The sequence below is a fragment of the Lipotes vexillifer genome, unplaced genomic scaffold, assembly GCF_000442215.2.
Source record: "Lipotes vexillifer unplaced genomic scaffold, Lipotes_vexillifer_v1.1 scaffold238, whole genome shotgun sequence".
Classification (NCBI taxonomy): domain Eukaryota; kingdom Metazoa; phylum Chordata; class Mammalia; order Artiodactyla; family Lipotidae; genus Lipotes; species Lipotes vexillifer.
The window spans coordinates 3,464,296-3,480,070 of record NW_006785665.1 but is presented as its reverse complement, the minus strand read 5'-3'; the positions used below and the strand labels follow the sequence as shown (position 1 = coordinate 3,480,070).

The following is a 15,775-nucleotide window of genomic DNA, read 5'->3' as shown; positions in this document are numbered from 1 at the left end:
TTTTTTTTTTTTTTTTTTTTTTTTTTTTTTGCGGTACGCGGGCCTCTCACTACTGTGGCCTCTCCCATTGCAGAGCACAGGCTCCGGATGCGCAGGCTCAGCGGCCGTGGCTCACGGGCCCAGCCGCTCCGCGGCATGTGGGATCTTCCCGGACCGGGGCACGAACCCGTGTCCCTTGCATCGGCAGGCGGGCTCTCAACCACTGCGCCACCAGGGAAGCCCGCAACCACCTTTCTTAATGTCAACTGCCCATCATGCACTACAAACATGATTATTAATATAATTGTGTCTGAACATGTTGAAAGATTATATATTTAAACTTTATGTATAAATACTTTATATTCATAATGTGTTATTCATGTAACACAGTATCTGCTCACAAATACAACATTATACAACAACAAATACATCAAAGGAAGCATTGCTTTGTTGAGAGCTCTTTCCAGCAAAGTATGTTAAACATCATATAGTATTATCTGAATACTCAAATTTGGATTCTTCATATGATTTTCAGGTTTCCAGCATTCACAGAACAACTGGAAAAAGAGTAAGTAATAATATTGTGTAGTTTAGCAGTGAGTTAGTCTAAAACTTATGATGAAATAAAATAAATTTAGTATCAAGATCCCTAAGGTAATATAATAAACAGATAAGTTTATACCTCTGAATGCCTGGGCACTAGATCCAATACGTCCCTTTTGCTCATGGACCAATGGAATGTGAGCCCAGGGTTGGCATTGCTGAAGGAGAAAGGGGTCTGGGTACTGGTCACTCCCATGACATAAACTGGCATCTGAAAACGAAGAGTGGTTTTGTGCTATACATCCTGTCCAGCTGGCATTATCAAAGTAATGAACCTGGAACAGAGCCATCCTACTGACCTCAGTAGCTGTGATGAGTCGAGTTGCAGCTGCAAGGATCCTAACAGCCCTTAGCTGCACAACTTCAATCTGCACTTCATCCTGCTCAACAGGGTGGAGAGCAAGCTTAGGCTAAGAGGGAGTGCCTGTGGGGTGGATGCTTATGATAACTAGTTTGTTTGTTGTTGTTTGGGGCATTCAACAACAACAACAAACATGCCATAGATAATAGGTTTTTTGTTTGTTTGTTTTTGTTTGTTTTGTATTTGTTCTTGAAACAATTCCTTAAGTATTAGGGACTATGTCTTATAACAATGCCAAGTACTCTGTGGGTTTTTCACTGAAGATTACATATTTCCCATGCCTGGTTAAGAGAATACCAAATGAGGGGACTGAAAAGACTTCCCTGGGCTGTTGACACCCTCCCCATCACTATTTCTTCCTCTACCTCCCAGTGATTCCCAGATGGAGGAGTAGAAGCAGAGCAGAACAAAGAACCAATACCTGGGAAAACACAATGACTTTTCCAGTATCTTCATTTACTGTCTGGATGGTGCCATGGACCACAGCTCTGCCAGCTACCTTCCCTGTAACTTGGCCCCTCCTATTAACAACAGCCACGGTCTGATTACTGATGGAGAAGTGAATGATAGATTGAGGCTGAGGGCCACCTTCAGACATTACCTGGAATGTAAACACACCAGTGAATGCCTGGACCTTGGGGAGAAGTCACATCTCCTTTCCCAACCTTTTGTCCAAGTAACTCGACTTTTTCATCTTCCCCCACTTTCCAACCAGCATATGCCACATCACCTCAAATGCACATGAAATGGAAGTGCTATAAATGATCCATGGGATTCCAAGAAGTAGTTCATACCATGTTTCTCACAGAACAAAGAAAATACTAATTTTATTCTTTATCAAATCCTGTTGTACTTGGCTGAGAGTAGACAAGGGAAGGTCAACAGGAAGAAGTGTATGTGTATATGTGTGTTGGGGTGGAGCAGAGGTGGGATGGGGAGAAAGCCTCATTTCTGGCTTTAGGATCACCTGCATCATATTAGTTGGAATCAGTGTCATTTTCTCTGGAACAAGTCTGAATGGAGGAAACACCTTGAAGGAGAAAACCAAAAGGACAACAGTGATTAACTACAGTCAAGTTCATAGTAAATGATCATGTAACTTATTCTAAGGAAAAAAATCCTAATTATGTACAATGAAGTTATATACAAAAACATGTATTTTATTTTATTTATAAATGCAAATTTTATTTATAATAGCAAAAAATTATAAATTACTTAAGTGAGAATGATTAAATAAGTTATTACATATCCACTCACTGTAATAAAAGTGGTCATTAAGATTATATTTACACGAGATATCATCTCACACCAGTCAGAATGGCCATCATCAAAAAATCTAGAAACAATAAATGCTAGAGAGGGTGTGGAGAAGAGGGAACACTCTTGCACTGCTGGTGGGAATGTGAATTGGTGCAGCCACTATGCAGAACAGTATGGAGGTTCCTTAAAAAACTACAAATAGAACTAACATATGACACAGCAATCCCACTACTGGGCATATACCCTGAGAAAACCATAATTCAAAAAGAGTCATGTACCAAAATGTTCATTGCAGCTCTATTTACAATAGCCCAGAGATGGAAACAACCTAAGTGTCCATTATCGGATGAATGGATAAAGAGGTGGCACATATGTACAATGGAATATTACTCAGCCATAAAAAGAAACGAAATTGAGCTATTTGTAATGAGGTGGATAGACCTAGAGTCTGTCATACAGAGTGAAGTAAGTCAGAAAGAGAAAGACAAATACCGTATGCTAACACATATTTATGGAATTTAAGAAAAAAAAATGAAGAACCTAGGGGTAAGACAGGAATAAAGACACAGACCTACTCGAGAATGGACTTGAGGATATGGGGAGCGGGAAGGGTAAGCTGTGACAAAGTGAGAGAGTGGCATGGACATATATACACTGCCAAACGTTAAGGTAGATAGCTAGTGGGAAGCAGCCGCATAGCAAAGGGAGATCAGCTAGGTGCTTTGTGACTGCCTGGAGGGGTGGGATAGGGAGGGTGGGTGGGAGGGAGACACAAGAGGGAAGAGATATGGGAACATATATATAACTGATTCACTTTGTTATGAAGCAGAAACTAACACACCATTGTAAAGCAATTATATTCCAATAAAGATGTAAAAAATAAATTAAAAAAAAGATTATATTTACATATACCTTTCTTTTCTATTTTTTTTCTTTTTTTGGACATGCCTCACAGCTTGCGGGATCTTAGTTCCTGGACCAGGGATGGAACCTGCACCCTCAGCAGTGAAAGCGCAGAGTCCTAACCACTGGAAATTTATTAAACTTATAAATTTATAAAGAAGACGAAGTATGAATTTTGGATGAGATAATTTTCTTACTTCAATTTGCCGAGGAGCCGACGTGAATTTTCTCCCCATCTTGTCCCTGGCAATAGCTACAAGTGTGGTTTGCCCAATAGTGATAGCTCGAAGGATATAATTTTCAGAGTATTCATCCTGTTTCTCCATTAGCCTGCAAAGACCCACAAATTTTCAGGTGAGAAAAATTTGGTTTTAAGAGTGGACAGTTATGCATCTTTCTAAGATGCTTAACATTTTCTGCTTTCTTTTCTTTTTTATTTTTTTGGCCATGTGGTCCAGCTTGTGGGATCTTAGTTCCCCAACCAGGGATTGAACCTGGGCCCACAGCACTGAAAGCGAAGAGTCCTAATCACTGGACCACCAGGGAATTCCCAATCTTCTGCTCATATTAACTTAGCTTAGAAGGAACTACCAGAAAATAACTTCCAGAGTCAAGACAAAGTTCATAGCAATGGCAGAAGTCTCCTGAAGGGCAAAAATTTGTTCATGGTCTCCAAAGGAATAAGAGCAATATAAACATAGACTGGCAAAACTGCAAATGCTAAATTGCCTCAGAATTCCTGTATCTTCCCTTTCACAGAGGGCAATACGAGTGCCTCTACTTCTAGATTTTTTAAAGGTCCTCAAGTCTGAAGCACCCCCAAAAGATATCATCCAAGGAGAAGTTTCATAAAATGGAAATATTAATGAGACACATGATTTTAGGCCCAAAATAAGACATCTGAGGATCTGGAAGGGGTATTTGGTAGAGAGCTGAATATGGGAAGAGAGTATGGGCTGAAAGGTACCGTTACAAAAAAAGAAAAGAAGAAAATCTGAAATAACCTAAGGGAGAGCTAACCAGGCTATCAGGAGGGATATTCTTGTGGCATTAAGCATAGGGAGAAAGAAGTATATTTTTTAAAGATTTATTTATCATTTATTTATTTTATTTTATTTATTTGTGGCTGCGTCAGGTCTTAGTTGCGGCAAACGGGATCGTCACACTGGCTTCTCTCCAGTTGTGGCACACAGGCTCCAGAGCGCGTGGGCTCTGTAGTTTGCAGCACGCAGGCTCTCTAGCTGAGGCACACAAGCTCAGTAGTTGTGGCGCACGGGCTTAGTTGCCCCGCGGCATGAGGGATCTTAGTTCTCTGACCAGGGATTTAATCCACGTCCCCTGTATTGTAAGGCGGATTGATTTTTAAAATAAATTTAGTTATTTATTTATTTTTGGCTGTGTTGGGTCTTCACTGCTGCGCGCGGGCTTTCTCTAGTTGCAGCGAGAGGGGGCAACTCTTCATTGCGGTGTGTGGGCTTCTCACTGAGGTGGCCTCTCTTGTTGTGGAGCACGGGCTCTAGGTGTGCGGGCTTCAGTAGTTGTGGCGCACGGGCTTAGTTGCTCTGCGGCATGTGGGATATTCCCCGACCAGAGATAGAACCCGTGTCCCCTGCATTGGCAGGTGGATTCTTAACCACTGCACCACCAGGTAAGTCCCTAAGGCAGATCCTTTACCACTGGACCACCAGGGAAGTCCCCAAGAAAGGAGTATTGAAATGGTACTCACGTCAGGGTGACAATGGCAGAAGCCAACTGCAGTTTGAGCTCCATGTTCCTGAAGTATTTATTTTGGAACGGGCGTTTGGAAGGGCCAAGAACCCTCACAGTTACTAACACAGTTTTACCTATTTCAACCTAGTGGTTAAAAAACAAAAATTAAAAAAAATAATTTTTTTAAGGTAATTTTAGCAGAGATGCCTCATTCATCTAGGGCCGTTTAACTCTTAGAGGTGGCAAGCTCTTTTTTTCATGCTAAATATTCCTGGTCAGCCTTTGATCTAGTAAGCCTAATCTATGTGTATTCTTTTAAGTTGTTCTTTATTTTTTTAACTGTTTTTTTATTTTTTTATTTTGGCCATGCCCTGTGGCACATGGGATCTTAGTTCCCTGACCAGGGATCGAACCCACACCCACTGCACTGGAAGCATGGAGTCTTAAACACTGGACCATCAGGGAAGTCCCTATGTTGTGCTTTAACACTCTATGTATCTTCATCATGTTTAGTGTTGGAATTGTGTTCTTTAAGGGCAGGTATTTCCATTAACATCATCAAAGGGCCTGGTATACACACATGGTAGCTGAGCACAGACTATATTAGGTGATGCTAGCGAGTGAGAATGACGCCTGCTTCATTTAAGAGAGAAAGCAAACATCTCTTACCTTATCAATCAGATCAAGCTCCAGCTCTTGCATGTCTGACACCCTGAGGTGAGCCATTGCTGGACCCAAGAAAGCCAAACACAGGTCATAGACCTCCAAGCTGAGAAATCCTGGATGTACTGGAACTAACTAGAAGGAAGAAGATGGTAGCTGGGTAAAGAAGCAAACATGCTCCAAGCATAATCATAGCAATTATTTCCACCCAAAGTGGAAAATACAATATCTTACTTTCTTTGTGATGGGAACTCTGAGAGGTCACATTATATGTTTCAGGCTTAGCACAATATGTACCCTTAAAGTGATATTTCAGTTTGTGGCAAAATATGTACCCTTAACAAATACTAACTGATAAAGAGCAGAGTTTAAATTGATTGATTTCAAGCAGAATCCAACATACATATCCAGCTTCTTAATTATGAACAGGGAAAGGATTCAGGAAGAAAATCATGTACATTTATATGCAATCATAAGGAGGGAGAGAAAGTACTGGGTGGACTGATACTTTGTCTTTCCTTCTTGTACTACAGCTCCTGCACAGCAGCATGGTTTTTCACATGCTTTGCCCATAGGGCCTCAATCTCCTCTTTTAAAAAGCAACATATGACTACAGTAAGTTACATTCCTTTGAGCACTTTGAAGGAAATAAATACATATGTTAATATAATATATTTTTTTATTATTACAAGTCAACTAAAAGCAAATCTCTTGGCATATTGACTATGGAGTCAGCTTAATATTTTAAGTTGCCATGTCCTGGCTGAAAATACCATATACTCAGGTTATAAAGTCAATAGTATATCTAACTATCCACACAGTTCTGTGCTTTTAAATTTATAAAAATTAACCTTCTTTTAATGGAAATCTTATAATTAGATGTCTCCTACACTGTTTCCATTCAATCAGAGCCAAAAATTGCCACATATTGTAGCTAGTTACAGAAAAAAACAAACAAACAAAAAAACCCTCTTTTTTTGTTGAAGAATCTATATAGGTTAAAAAAGGAAAAAGACACAAATGTTATTTTTTGTAACAAGTTTGAGACACCCAATAAAAATTTTCCAATCATTCTCCTAAGAATCAGCTTTGACCTGAGACCATCAGTCTCAGAATATCTCTAGAACTCACCTGGACAGAGCTTTCTGCTTCCAGGTAAGTGATGGTGGCAATGTCTTGCTCACTACTGTTGACTAAAAAATAACCAGATCCTTCCACAAGGCTAAATATTTCCTATGGAAAAATCAGACAAACAATATTCCGTTCCCTTTGGTTTATAAAAAATTCAAAGAAAATAACTTCTACTTACCTAAGAAAGAGTATGAAATTAAAAGATTACGGTCAGTGGACAAAAAACAAAATATGACTATTAAAGTATTACTGCTAAGGATAATTATTATATATGCATTATATATGTGAATCGCTGATTTTCAACACATAAGTGAGCTTTTTTATTGTTATACTATTAATTTTAATAACCTAGTACTCTCCCCTCCAATATGATTCCATTTAGCTAGACCCGTATAGCTTCTACCTTCACATCAGGGTGGTTATAGATGGTAGCATTCTCAGGCGATACTGTTACATCATCTACCAGGAGCAGCTCTACAGCTGCAGATCTGGGCAAGTTGGAAAGTTCCTATAAATGTAATAAGAACCACAAAGGTAAATACAAACTTTTAATTCCTCAGCTCAGTGAGCGAAGATTCCAGTACTCTTTCAAGTGCCAAAGATAACAGATTCATAGAGGTGCATAGTTCTCAGATTTATATCAGTTATATAAATGACTTCTAAGGAGCCTTAAATTTCACTTAATTAATATTTTTTATATAATAGTCTCCACTTACCTTTGGACTTTCCTTCTCTGAATAGCCCACAAAATTGACTCCAATGAGTACAGTCCCTTTTATCTGATGTACTTTAAGGGTCCTTTGACCTGGAGACATGCAAAAAAGTACCCTGTGAGAAACAATAACATGTAGAATACAAAAGTGTCTCTAGAAAACCAAAAATCTGCCCTAATTTTTTCCAAATGGTGTTTTATTTCAGAGAGAAAAACAAAAACAAAACCAAAAAACAGTGAATAAGGAAATACACAAGAAACAGAAAACTGGGGTTCTATGCTGACTCTGCAATTATATTTCTATGTGACCTTGGGCAATCACTTTATCTCTCAGTTCCTTTATTAAATGAGGGGTTGGGACAGACAAAATCTAAAATTCTTTCCAGCTCTAATGATTTGTGAGTCCAAAAATAAGCTGACAATAGGGTATGGGGAAATTTTTGTTTGATTTAAAAATAAAAATGAGAAATAAAGAGATTGTCCTTTGGGACTTTTCATGCTTCTAAACTGTTTTGTGTATGTAAATGTCATGTCAGTCCCTTACTCAAAAATTTTAAATGAAAAAAAAATTTTTTTAATTGCTAACTAGTCCTTATTAGAGCAATTCAAACTACTTAAACTAGTACTTGAAGCTGTCCATAATCTGACCCTGCTTTACTCATTCATTCTTTTTTCTTTCTTTTTAATTTAACTAACATGAATCTGCCACTTTACTTAGGACAACTCTTATTTTATCCTCAACACATGATGATCATGCGGAAATCTGTAAAGCATTTTCTCATGATGTTACATTCTTTCATTCAACAAAGATTTATTAAGGGCCTAACTATATGCTAGGCACTATGACAAGTAATTAGGATAAGAAATGAAGAAGAAAACAACACAGTTCTTGGCCTTCAAAGAAACCCACAGCTTAGGAGGGTGGCTGAGAGGTAAACCAACCACTGCAATACAGTGTGATAAGTACTATTATAGAAGTATGTACAGAGCACATAATACAGAATATATAAGAGCACGAAGAAGGAATATTCTCCTTAGATTGGGAATATAGAGGAACAGAAAACTCCTAGACTACTAGAGGAAGATTTTAGCCTAGTGAAGATGCAAGTAAAGAGAAAATAAAACATATGCAAAGGAAAGAGGTATGACAAGCCTTTTCATGGTTAAGGATCTAAAATTGTTGAGTATGAGAAAAATGTAGAATACATGTGGGTGGTAATAAGAAGTGAAGCCAAAGAAGTAGGCAGGGGTCGGTATGTTAAGTGGCAACATATGAACTTTATCCAGAAAGACACAATGACAATACGTGTCACTGCGGGCTTAGTTGCCCTGCAGCATGTGGGATCTTAGTTCCCTGACCAGGGATTGAACCCACGTTCCCTGCATTGTAAGGTAGATTCTTTACCACTGGACCACCAGGGAAGTCCCCAGATTTGTATTTTAGAAAGATCATTCTGGGGACTTCCATGGTGGTCCAGTGGGTAATACTCTGTGCTCCCAATGCAGGGGGCCCGGGTTCGATCCCTGGTCAGGGAACTAGATCCTACATGCATGCCTCAACTAAGAGTTTGCACACCACAACTAAGAGTCCACATATTGCAACTAAAGATCCCCCATGCCGCAACTAAGACCCAGCGCAGCCAAAATAAATAAATAAATAAATAAATAAATAAATAATTTTTTTAAAAAAAGAAAAGAAAGATCATTCTTGACAGTAGTATGGAGGGTAGATTAGAGGGTAGGAGAGACACATTGAGATCAGTTAGGAGGCTACTATGGTGATGTAGGATAGAGGTTATGAGGACATTAGTGATGAAGTTAGAGAGGAAGAGAGAAAACCTTTAGAAAATAAAATGGATGGTATTTGCTGATTAATTGTTACAGATATAAGGAGCATCTCTTTCTTCCCTACCACTTTTTACATTAACTGTATCATATTATTGGTATTCTGGTGCTATAGTATCATATACATATTAATATTATGTTATCATATTCTCTAGTTAAGCCCTTAAACTTGTCCTGAGTATAAACTCCCTGTGGGTAAGGGAAAGCTTAAATCTTATTTCTTTAATGTTTCTTATTCAATTGAATAGTTATCTAAATGGGAAAAGAATTTGAAAAAGAACAGACACATGTATATGTATAACTAAATCACTTTGCTGTACACCTGAAACTAACACATTATTAATCAACTATACTCCAATATAAAATAAAAAGTTAAAAGAAAAGAATAGTTACCAAATACTCATACCAGAAACCAAAAAGTTACCCTTTGTGCCCCTTTCTTCTTTACTTTTGGGATCGATTTGTGGTAGATTGTTATATTAATGGCTTGTGGAGAATCATGCCTGGTGGTATCCATGCTCTTGAGTAGTCCTGGCCTACTTTGACTCTGGTTTTGGCCAGGTGACTTGCTTTGGAGAATAGGACCTCAGTAAATGTGATACAAGCAAAGGCTTGATGGGCTACTGACCCTGAGGGCTTGTTGCCCTCTTAGAACCTCATCTTGTGCCTCTTGCCCCGTCTCTAAGTCAGTCTCACTTCACTTATTTAGTTCATTCTTTCTATTTCCTCTTTCTGCCATCTCTTCAGGTTTCAGAGTACATGCAACTTTCTTAGGGCAGTCTTCTCTGATCTAAACTAGGTTAGGTTCTCCTGTTATAAGCTCTTAATGAATCCCATATTTGCCCTCCAAAACACCTAACACAATGTAATGTTTAAAGTCCAGTTTCCCCAACTGGACTGTAAGTCTATGAGGGCAAAAGCTGTGAGTGTCTCATTTACCATTATATCTCCAAGTGCCTAGCAGAGGTGCCTTACGTGTAGTAGCCACTCAATAAACACTGCCTAACAAATGAATAATATTTCCAAAGTTTTAGGTAAATAATAGGTAACCAATACATTTTAAAATTAATTTTGTGTTCTTGTGAGAAACGTTGGACTCTAGACTCTAGCTTTGCAAACAAGGGAATCTACCTTTATGTTTTCTAAAAAATACAAAGATCGAAGGTGAAAGGTGAGACAGATTAAATAGACTGTCATCCACAAGGAAATATTTAGTGCAGAACCATTTAGTAGATATATGACAGGATTCATAAATATTTACAATACCATGTAGCCGGGTCTGCCCACTGCCATCATCCTTTGCTACCATCTCCATTGAATTGTAATTTTCAAAATGAGCTAGTGTTTCATTTGAGGATTTCCATTCTAGCATCAGTGAACTGAAATTATCAAACTTTCTCCTGTGTTGATCAAACACTACCAGTTCCAGGACTGTGTCTCTCAGGCTTGATACAGGAATCTGTATTAAAATAAAAAGTAAGAAAAGAAAAGAAACAATAGTTTAAGAGGTGGTAAGATATTCCTGAAGCCAGGGATCATGTTTTCTCCCAATATTTTTTCTTTGACAGTTTTCAAAGGTACAGATATGGTATAGTGAATACCATAAAAGAATGGTAGAGTGAATACCTATATATACTTCATCTCAATCCACCATTTGCTTTCTCTATCTCTCCCTCTACTTTCATACTCTCTGTGTGCGTATTTGTATGTGTGTGTGTCTTTTTTTTTTCTTCCAAATGATTTAGGTATCATGGCACTTCACCCCTAAATATTTCAGCATGCATTTCCTAAGAATGAGTAGCAAAAACTATATTATCACACATAAGAATATTAACATTAATTCAGTGTTACATACTTTATAGTCAATATTTCAATTTCCCCAAATGTCCCCCAGAACGTCTTTTATGTCTGTTTTAAATTTTTGATCTAAATTTGATCTTGACAGACTTCCCTGGTGGCGCAGTGGTTAAGAATCCGCCTGCCAATGCAGGGGACGTGGCTTCGTGCCCTGGTCCGGGAAGATCCCACATGCCGTGGAGCAAGTAGCCCATGAGCCACAACTACTGAGCCTGCGCTCCAGAGCCTATGTCCACGACTACTGAGCCCGCGTGCCATAACTACTGAAGCCTACATGCCTAGAGCCCATGCTCCACAACAAGAGAAGCCACCACAATGAGAAGCCTACACACCACAATGAAGAGTAGCCCCTACTCGCTGCAAGTAGAGAAAGCCCACGTGCAGCAACAAAGACCCAATGCAGCCATAAATAAATAAATAAATAAATAAATAAATAAATAAAAGAAATTGGCTGGTCTTTGTCCCCAGTTCTTGAGAAGTAACCCTAAACCCTTGGAATTTCCTGAGTGATAGGAGTGTATCTGTTATTCATGATGGACCCCTTGGATCACACTTGAGTTTATACTTATAAGATGACTCAGGATGGGGCCTGGTCATGCTAGAAAAACCAGCCATGTGATTATAGTGATGGGACTTTGAACCAGGTGATACCAATCTGACCTCCAGGGAGGGGAGGGGGGTTAGAAGTCAAGTTTAAACATGTGGTCAATGATTTAATCAATCATGTTTATGTAATAAAACCCCTATAAAAGTTCTGGACACCAAAACTCTGAGGACCTAAATGAAACCTAAATGAAATAGGAAAATTCAAAATATACAAGCAAGCAAAACTGACCCAATAAGAAATAAAAAATCTGACTAGATCTACAACAAGTAAAGAGATTGAATAAGTAATTTAAAAAAACAACACAACATCCCACAACAAAAATCCTAGGCCCAGATGGCTTCACTGGTGAATTGTACCAAATGTTTAAAGAGTAATGAATACCAATTCTTCACAAACTCTTCAAACAAGTAGAAGGGAAGTGAATACTTCCCAACTCATTCTGTGAGGCCAGTATTACTCTGATACCAAACCAAAGATACCACAAGAAAATAAAACTACAGATTAAAATCTCTTCTGAATATAGATGCAAAAATCCTCTACCAAATACTAGCAAGCTGAATCCAGGAGTATATAAAAAGGTTTATACATGATAAACAAGTGGAATTTATCCCAGGAATGCAGGGTTGGTTCAACACATGAAAATCAATCAATGTAACACACCATATTAATAGAATAAAAGGGAGAAAAACACACAATCATCTCAACAGATACAGAAAGAACACTGAACAAAATGTAAAACCCTTTGGTGATAAAAACATTCCACAGACTAAACTTCCTCAACCTATATAGGGCATCTATGAAAAATCCACATCCAATATCATACTTAATAGTTATAGATTGGAAGCTTTGCCCCTAGGATCAGGTATAAGACAACATGTCTGTCCTTGCCACTTCTACTGAACATTGTGCTGGGGGTTCTAGCTAGGGAAACTAGTCAAGAAGACAAAAAGAAGGCATCCAGATTGGAAAGGGAGAAGAAGTCTGACTGTCTCTATTTTCAGATGACATAATCTTATGTATAGAAAACCCTAAGGAACCCACCAAAAAAACTATTAGATCCAATAAATGAGGTCAGCAGTGTTGTAAGATAAAAGATTAACATGCAAAAATCAGCTGTATTTCTTATACAAGAGCAACAATCTGAAAATGAAATAAATAATTATCTTTATGATAGCATCAAAAAGAATAAAATATTTAGGAATAAATCTAACAAAAGGAGTGCAAGTGTATGCTCTAAACCAGGTGTTCCCAACCCCTGGGCCACGGACCAGTACCGGTCCACGGCCTGTTTGGAACTGGTCCGCACAGCAGGAGGTGAGAGGCGGGCAAGGGGGCAAAACTTCATCTGCCGCTCCCAATCGCTCACGTTACAGCCTGAACCATCGCTTGCATTACTGCCTGAAACATCCCCACACACACCCTCTCAACCCCATCTGTGGAAAAATTGTCTTCCACAAAACCAGTCCCTGGTGCCAAAAAGCTTGGGGACCACTGCTCTAAACTACAAAATTGTTGAATGAAATTAAAGAAACCCTAAATAAATGGAAAGATAGCTCACATTCATGAATCAGAAGACAATATCGTTAAGATGGTAATGCTCTCCAAATGAATCTACAGATTCAATGAAATTCCTGTCAAAACCCCTCCTAGGGGCTTCCCTGGAGGCGCAGTGGTTGAGAGTCCGCCTGCCAATGCAGGGGACACGGGTTCGTGGCCTGGTCCCGGAAGATCCCACATGGCACGGAGCAGCTAGGCCCGTGAGCCATGGCCGCTGAGCCTGCGCGTCCGGAGCCTGTGCTCCGCAATGGGAGAGGCCACATCATTGAGAGGCCGGCGTACTGCAAAAAACCCAAAAAAACAAACAAAAAAACCCTGCTAGTATCTTTGCAGAAATTGACAAAGGAATCCTAAAATTCATATGCAAATGCAAGGGACTCAGAATAGCCAAAACAATATTGAAAAAGAAGAATAGAGTTGGAGGACACATATTTCCCAATTTCAAAACTTACCACAAAGCTACAGTAATCAAGATAGTATGGTACTGGCATAAGGACAGACGTATGGATTAATTGAAGAGATTTGTGAGCCCAGGAATAAATCCTCACATTTATGGTTAATAGATTTTCAACAAGAGTGTCAAGATGATTCAAAGGAGAAAAAATAATCTTTTTAATAGATGGTGCTGGATCAACTGGATATGCACATGCAAAAGAATGAAGATGGACCCGACTTCACACCATATACAAAAATAAACTCAAAATGGATTAGAGGCCTAAATGTAAGGACTAAAACTACAAAACTCTTAGAAGAAGTCAAAAGCATAAATACTCATGCCCTTGGATTATACAATGGTTTCTTAGATATGACATCAAAAATACAAACAAAAACAACAACAGAAGTGATGAATTGGATATCGTTAAATAAGACCTTTTGTGCTTCAAAATACACCATCAAGAAAGTGAAAGCTTAAAAAAAGAAAGTGAAAGTACTTGCTTCAGCAGCATGTATACTAAAATTGGAATGATACAGAGAAGATTAGCATAGCCCTTGCACAAGGATGACATGCAAATTCGTGAAGCATTCCAGATTTTTAATAGACTGGTGGTTGCCAAGGGGGAGGGGGTGGGAGATGGATGGATTGGCAGTTTGGGATTAGCAGATGCAAACTGGTATATATAGAATGGATAAACAAGAAAGCCCTACTGTATAGTACAGGGAACGATATTCAATATCCTGTGATAAACCTTAATGGAAAAGAATATGAAAAAGAATGCATATGTATGTCCAATAAAAAATTTTAAAAAAAGAATGTATATATATGTATAACTGAGTCACTTTGCTGTACAGCAATAATTAACACAACATTGTAAATCAAATATACTTCAATTAAAAATTGCAAAACCATCAAAAAAGAAAGTGAAAGACAATCCATAAGATGGCAGAAAAGTTTTGAAAATCACATATCTCAAAAAGACTTGTATTTAGGATACATGAAGAACTTGTAAAACAATAATAAAAGATGAACAACCCATAAGGTTGGAATAGACATTCTCCAAAGAAGATATACAACTGGACAATAAGCACATGGAAAGGTGCACAATGTCATAAGTCATTGAGAAATGTAAATCAAAACCACTATAACATACCACTTCTCACACACTAGGAAGGATAAAATCAAAATGACAAACATTAACAAGTATTGGCAAATGTGGAGAAATTGGAATTCTCATACCTTGGTAACAGAAATGTAAAATGAGGTAGCCATTTTGGAAAACAGCTGGAAGTTCTTCAAAAGGCTAAACATAGAGTTACCATATGACCCAGCACTTCCACTCCTAAATATATACTCAAGAGAGCTGAAAATATATTCACACAAAAATTTGTGCATGAATGTTCATTGTAGCATTATTCATAAGAGCCAAAAAATGGGAACCACCCATATATCTATCAACTGACAAATGGACGAACAAAATGTGGTATATCTATGTAACAGAACTCAGCCTTAAAAAAATAATGCAGTAGTGATTCATTCTACAACCTGGATGAATCTTAAAAACATGCTAAATGCAAGAAGCTACATGTAAATGCCATATATTGTATGATTCCATTTACATGAAGTGTCCAGAATAAGCAAATCTATAGAGAAAGAAAGTATATTAGTGGTTTTCAGGGACTTAGGGGAGGGGGAAGTGGAAAGTGACTGCTAATGGGTGTGGTGTTTCTTTTTGGGGAAATGAAGATGTTCGGAAGGTAGATAGTGGTGATGGTTGCACAACTCTGATTTGCACACTTTTTAAAATTGAAATAGAGCTTAGTTAACAATATTGCTTGTACACTTTTAAACAGGTGAATTTTATGGTATGTGAATTATACTCAAATACAAAAAAGAAATAAATGCTAAAGTATGGAGGATCATGTTTGTAACTTACTCTTAAATGGTTCCAGGAAAAAAGTTGTACTTTTCCTGGAAATTTAAATTATTTCAAATGAAAAAAAGATATTGAATGACAATGCCATTATAGAGATAACTTCTATTCTGCTCCATCTAAGTGCTTTTTAAAAAAGTGAATAATTTATAAAGTTCAAATAATAGTATTTAATGTTGAATTTGGTTCTGAAAAAAACATGAGTTCCTAACGTGCAA

The 15,775-nt window shown here is 38.1% G+C and overlaps 1 protein-coding gene and 1 pseudogene across 2 annotated transcripts in view; both read right to left on the bottom strand.

Moving 5' to 3' along the window:
• The window catches only part of LOC103089617 (cytochrome b-c1 complex subunit 10 pseudogene), a 676-nt pseudogene extending 423 nt beyond the window's left edge, over window positions 1–253 (bottom strand).
• The window catches only part of NUP210L (nucleoporin 210 like), an 85,964-nt gene that overhangs the window by 23,234 nt on the left and 46,955 nt on the right, over window positions 1–15,775 (bottom strand). For both annotated transcript variants that reach the window (XM_007458023.1, XM_007458024.1), the window contains exons 17-27: window positions 10,434–10,626; window positions 7,327–7,415; window positions 7,014–7,118; window positions 6,611–6,712; window positions 5,486–5,614; window positions 4,833–4,960; window positions 3,304–3,436; window positions 1,911–1,973; window positions 1,365–1,544; window positions 882–962; window positions 662–793 (exon numbers count right to left, since the gene is read on the bottom strand). In XM_007458023.1, coding sequence (XP_007458085.1) covers window positions 662–793; window positions 882–962; window positions 1,365–1,544; window positions 1,911–1,973; window positions 3,304–3,436; window positions 4,833–4,960; window positions 5,486–5,614; window positions 6,611–6,712; window positions 7,014–7,118; window positions 7,327–7,415; window positions 10,434–10,626 — 1,335 coding nt within the window. The remainder of the gene's footprint in view (window positions 1–661; window positions 794–881; window positions 963–1,364; window positions 1,545–1,910; window positions 1,974–3,303; window positions 3,437–4,832; window positions 4,961–5,485; window positions 5,615–6,610; window positions 6,713–7,013; window positions 7,119–7,326; window positions 7,416–10,433; window positions 10,627–15,775) is intronic.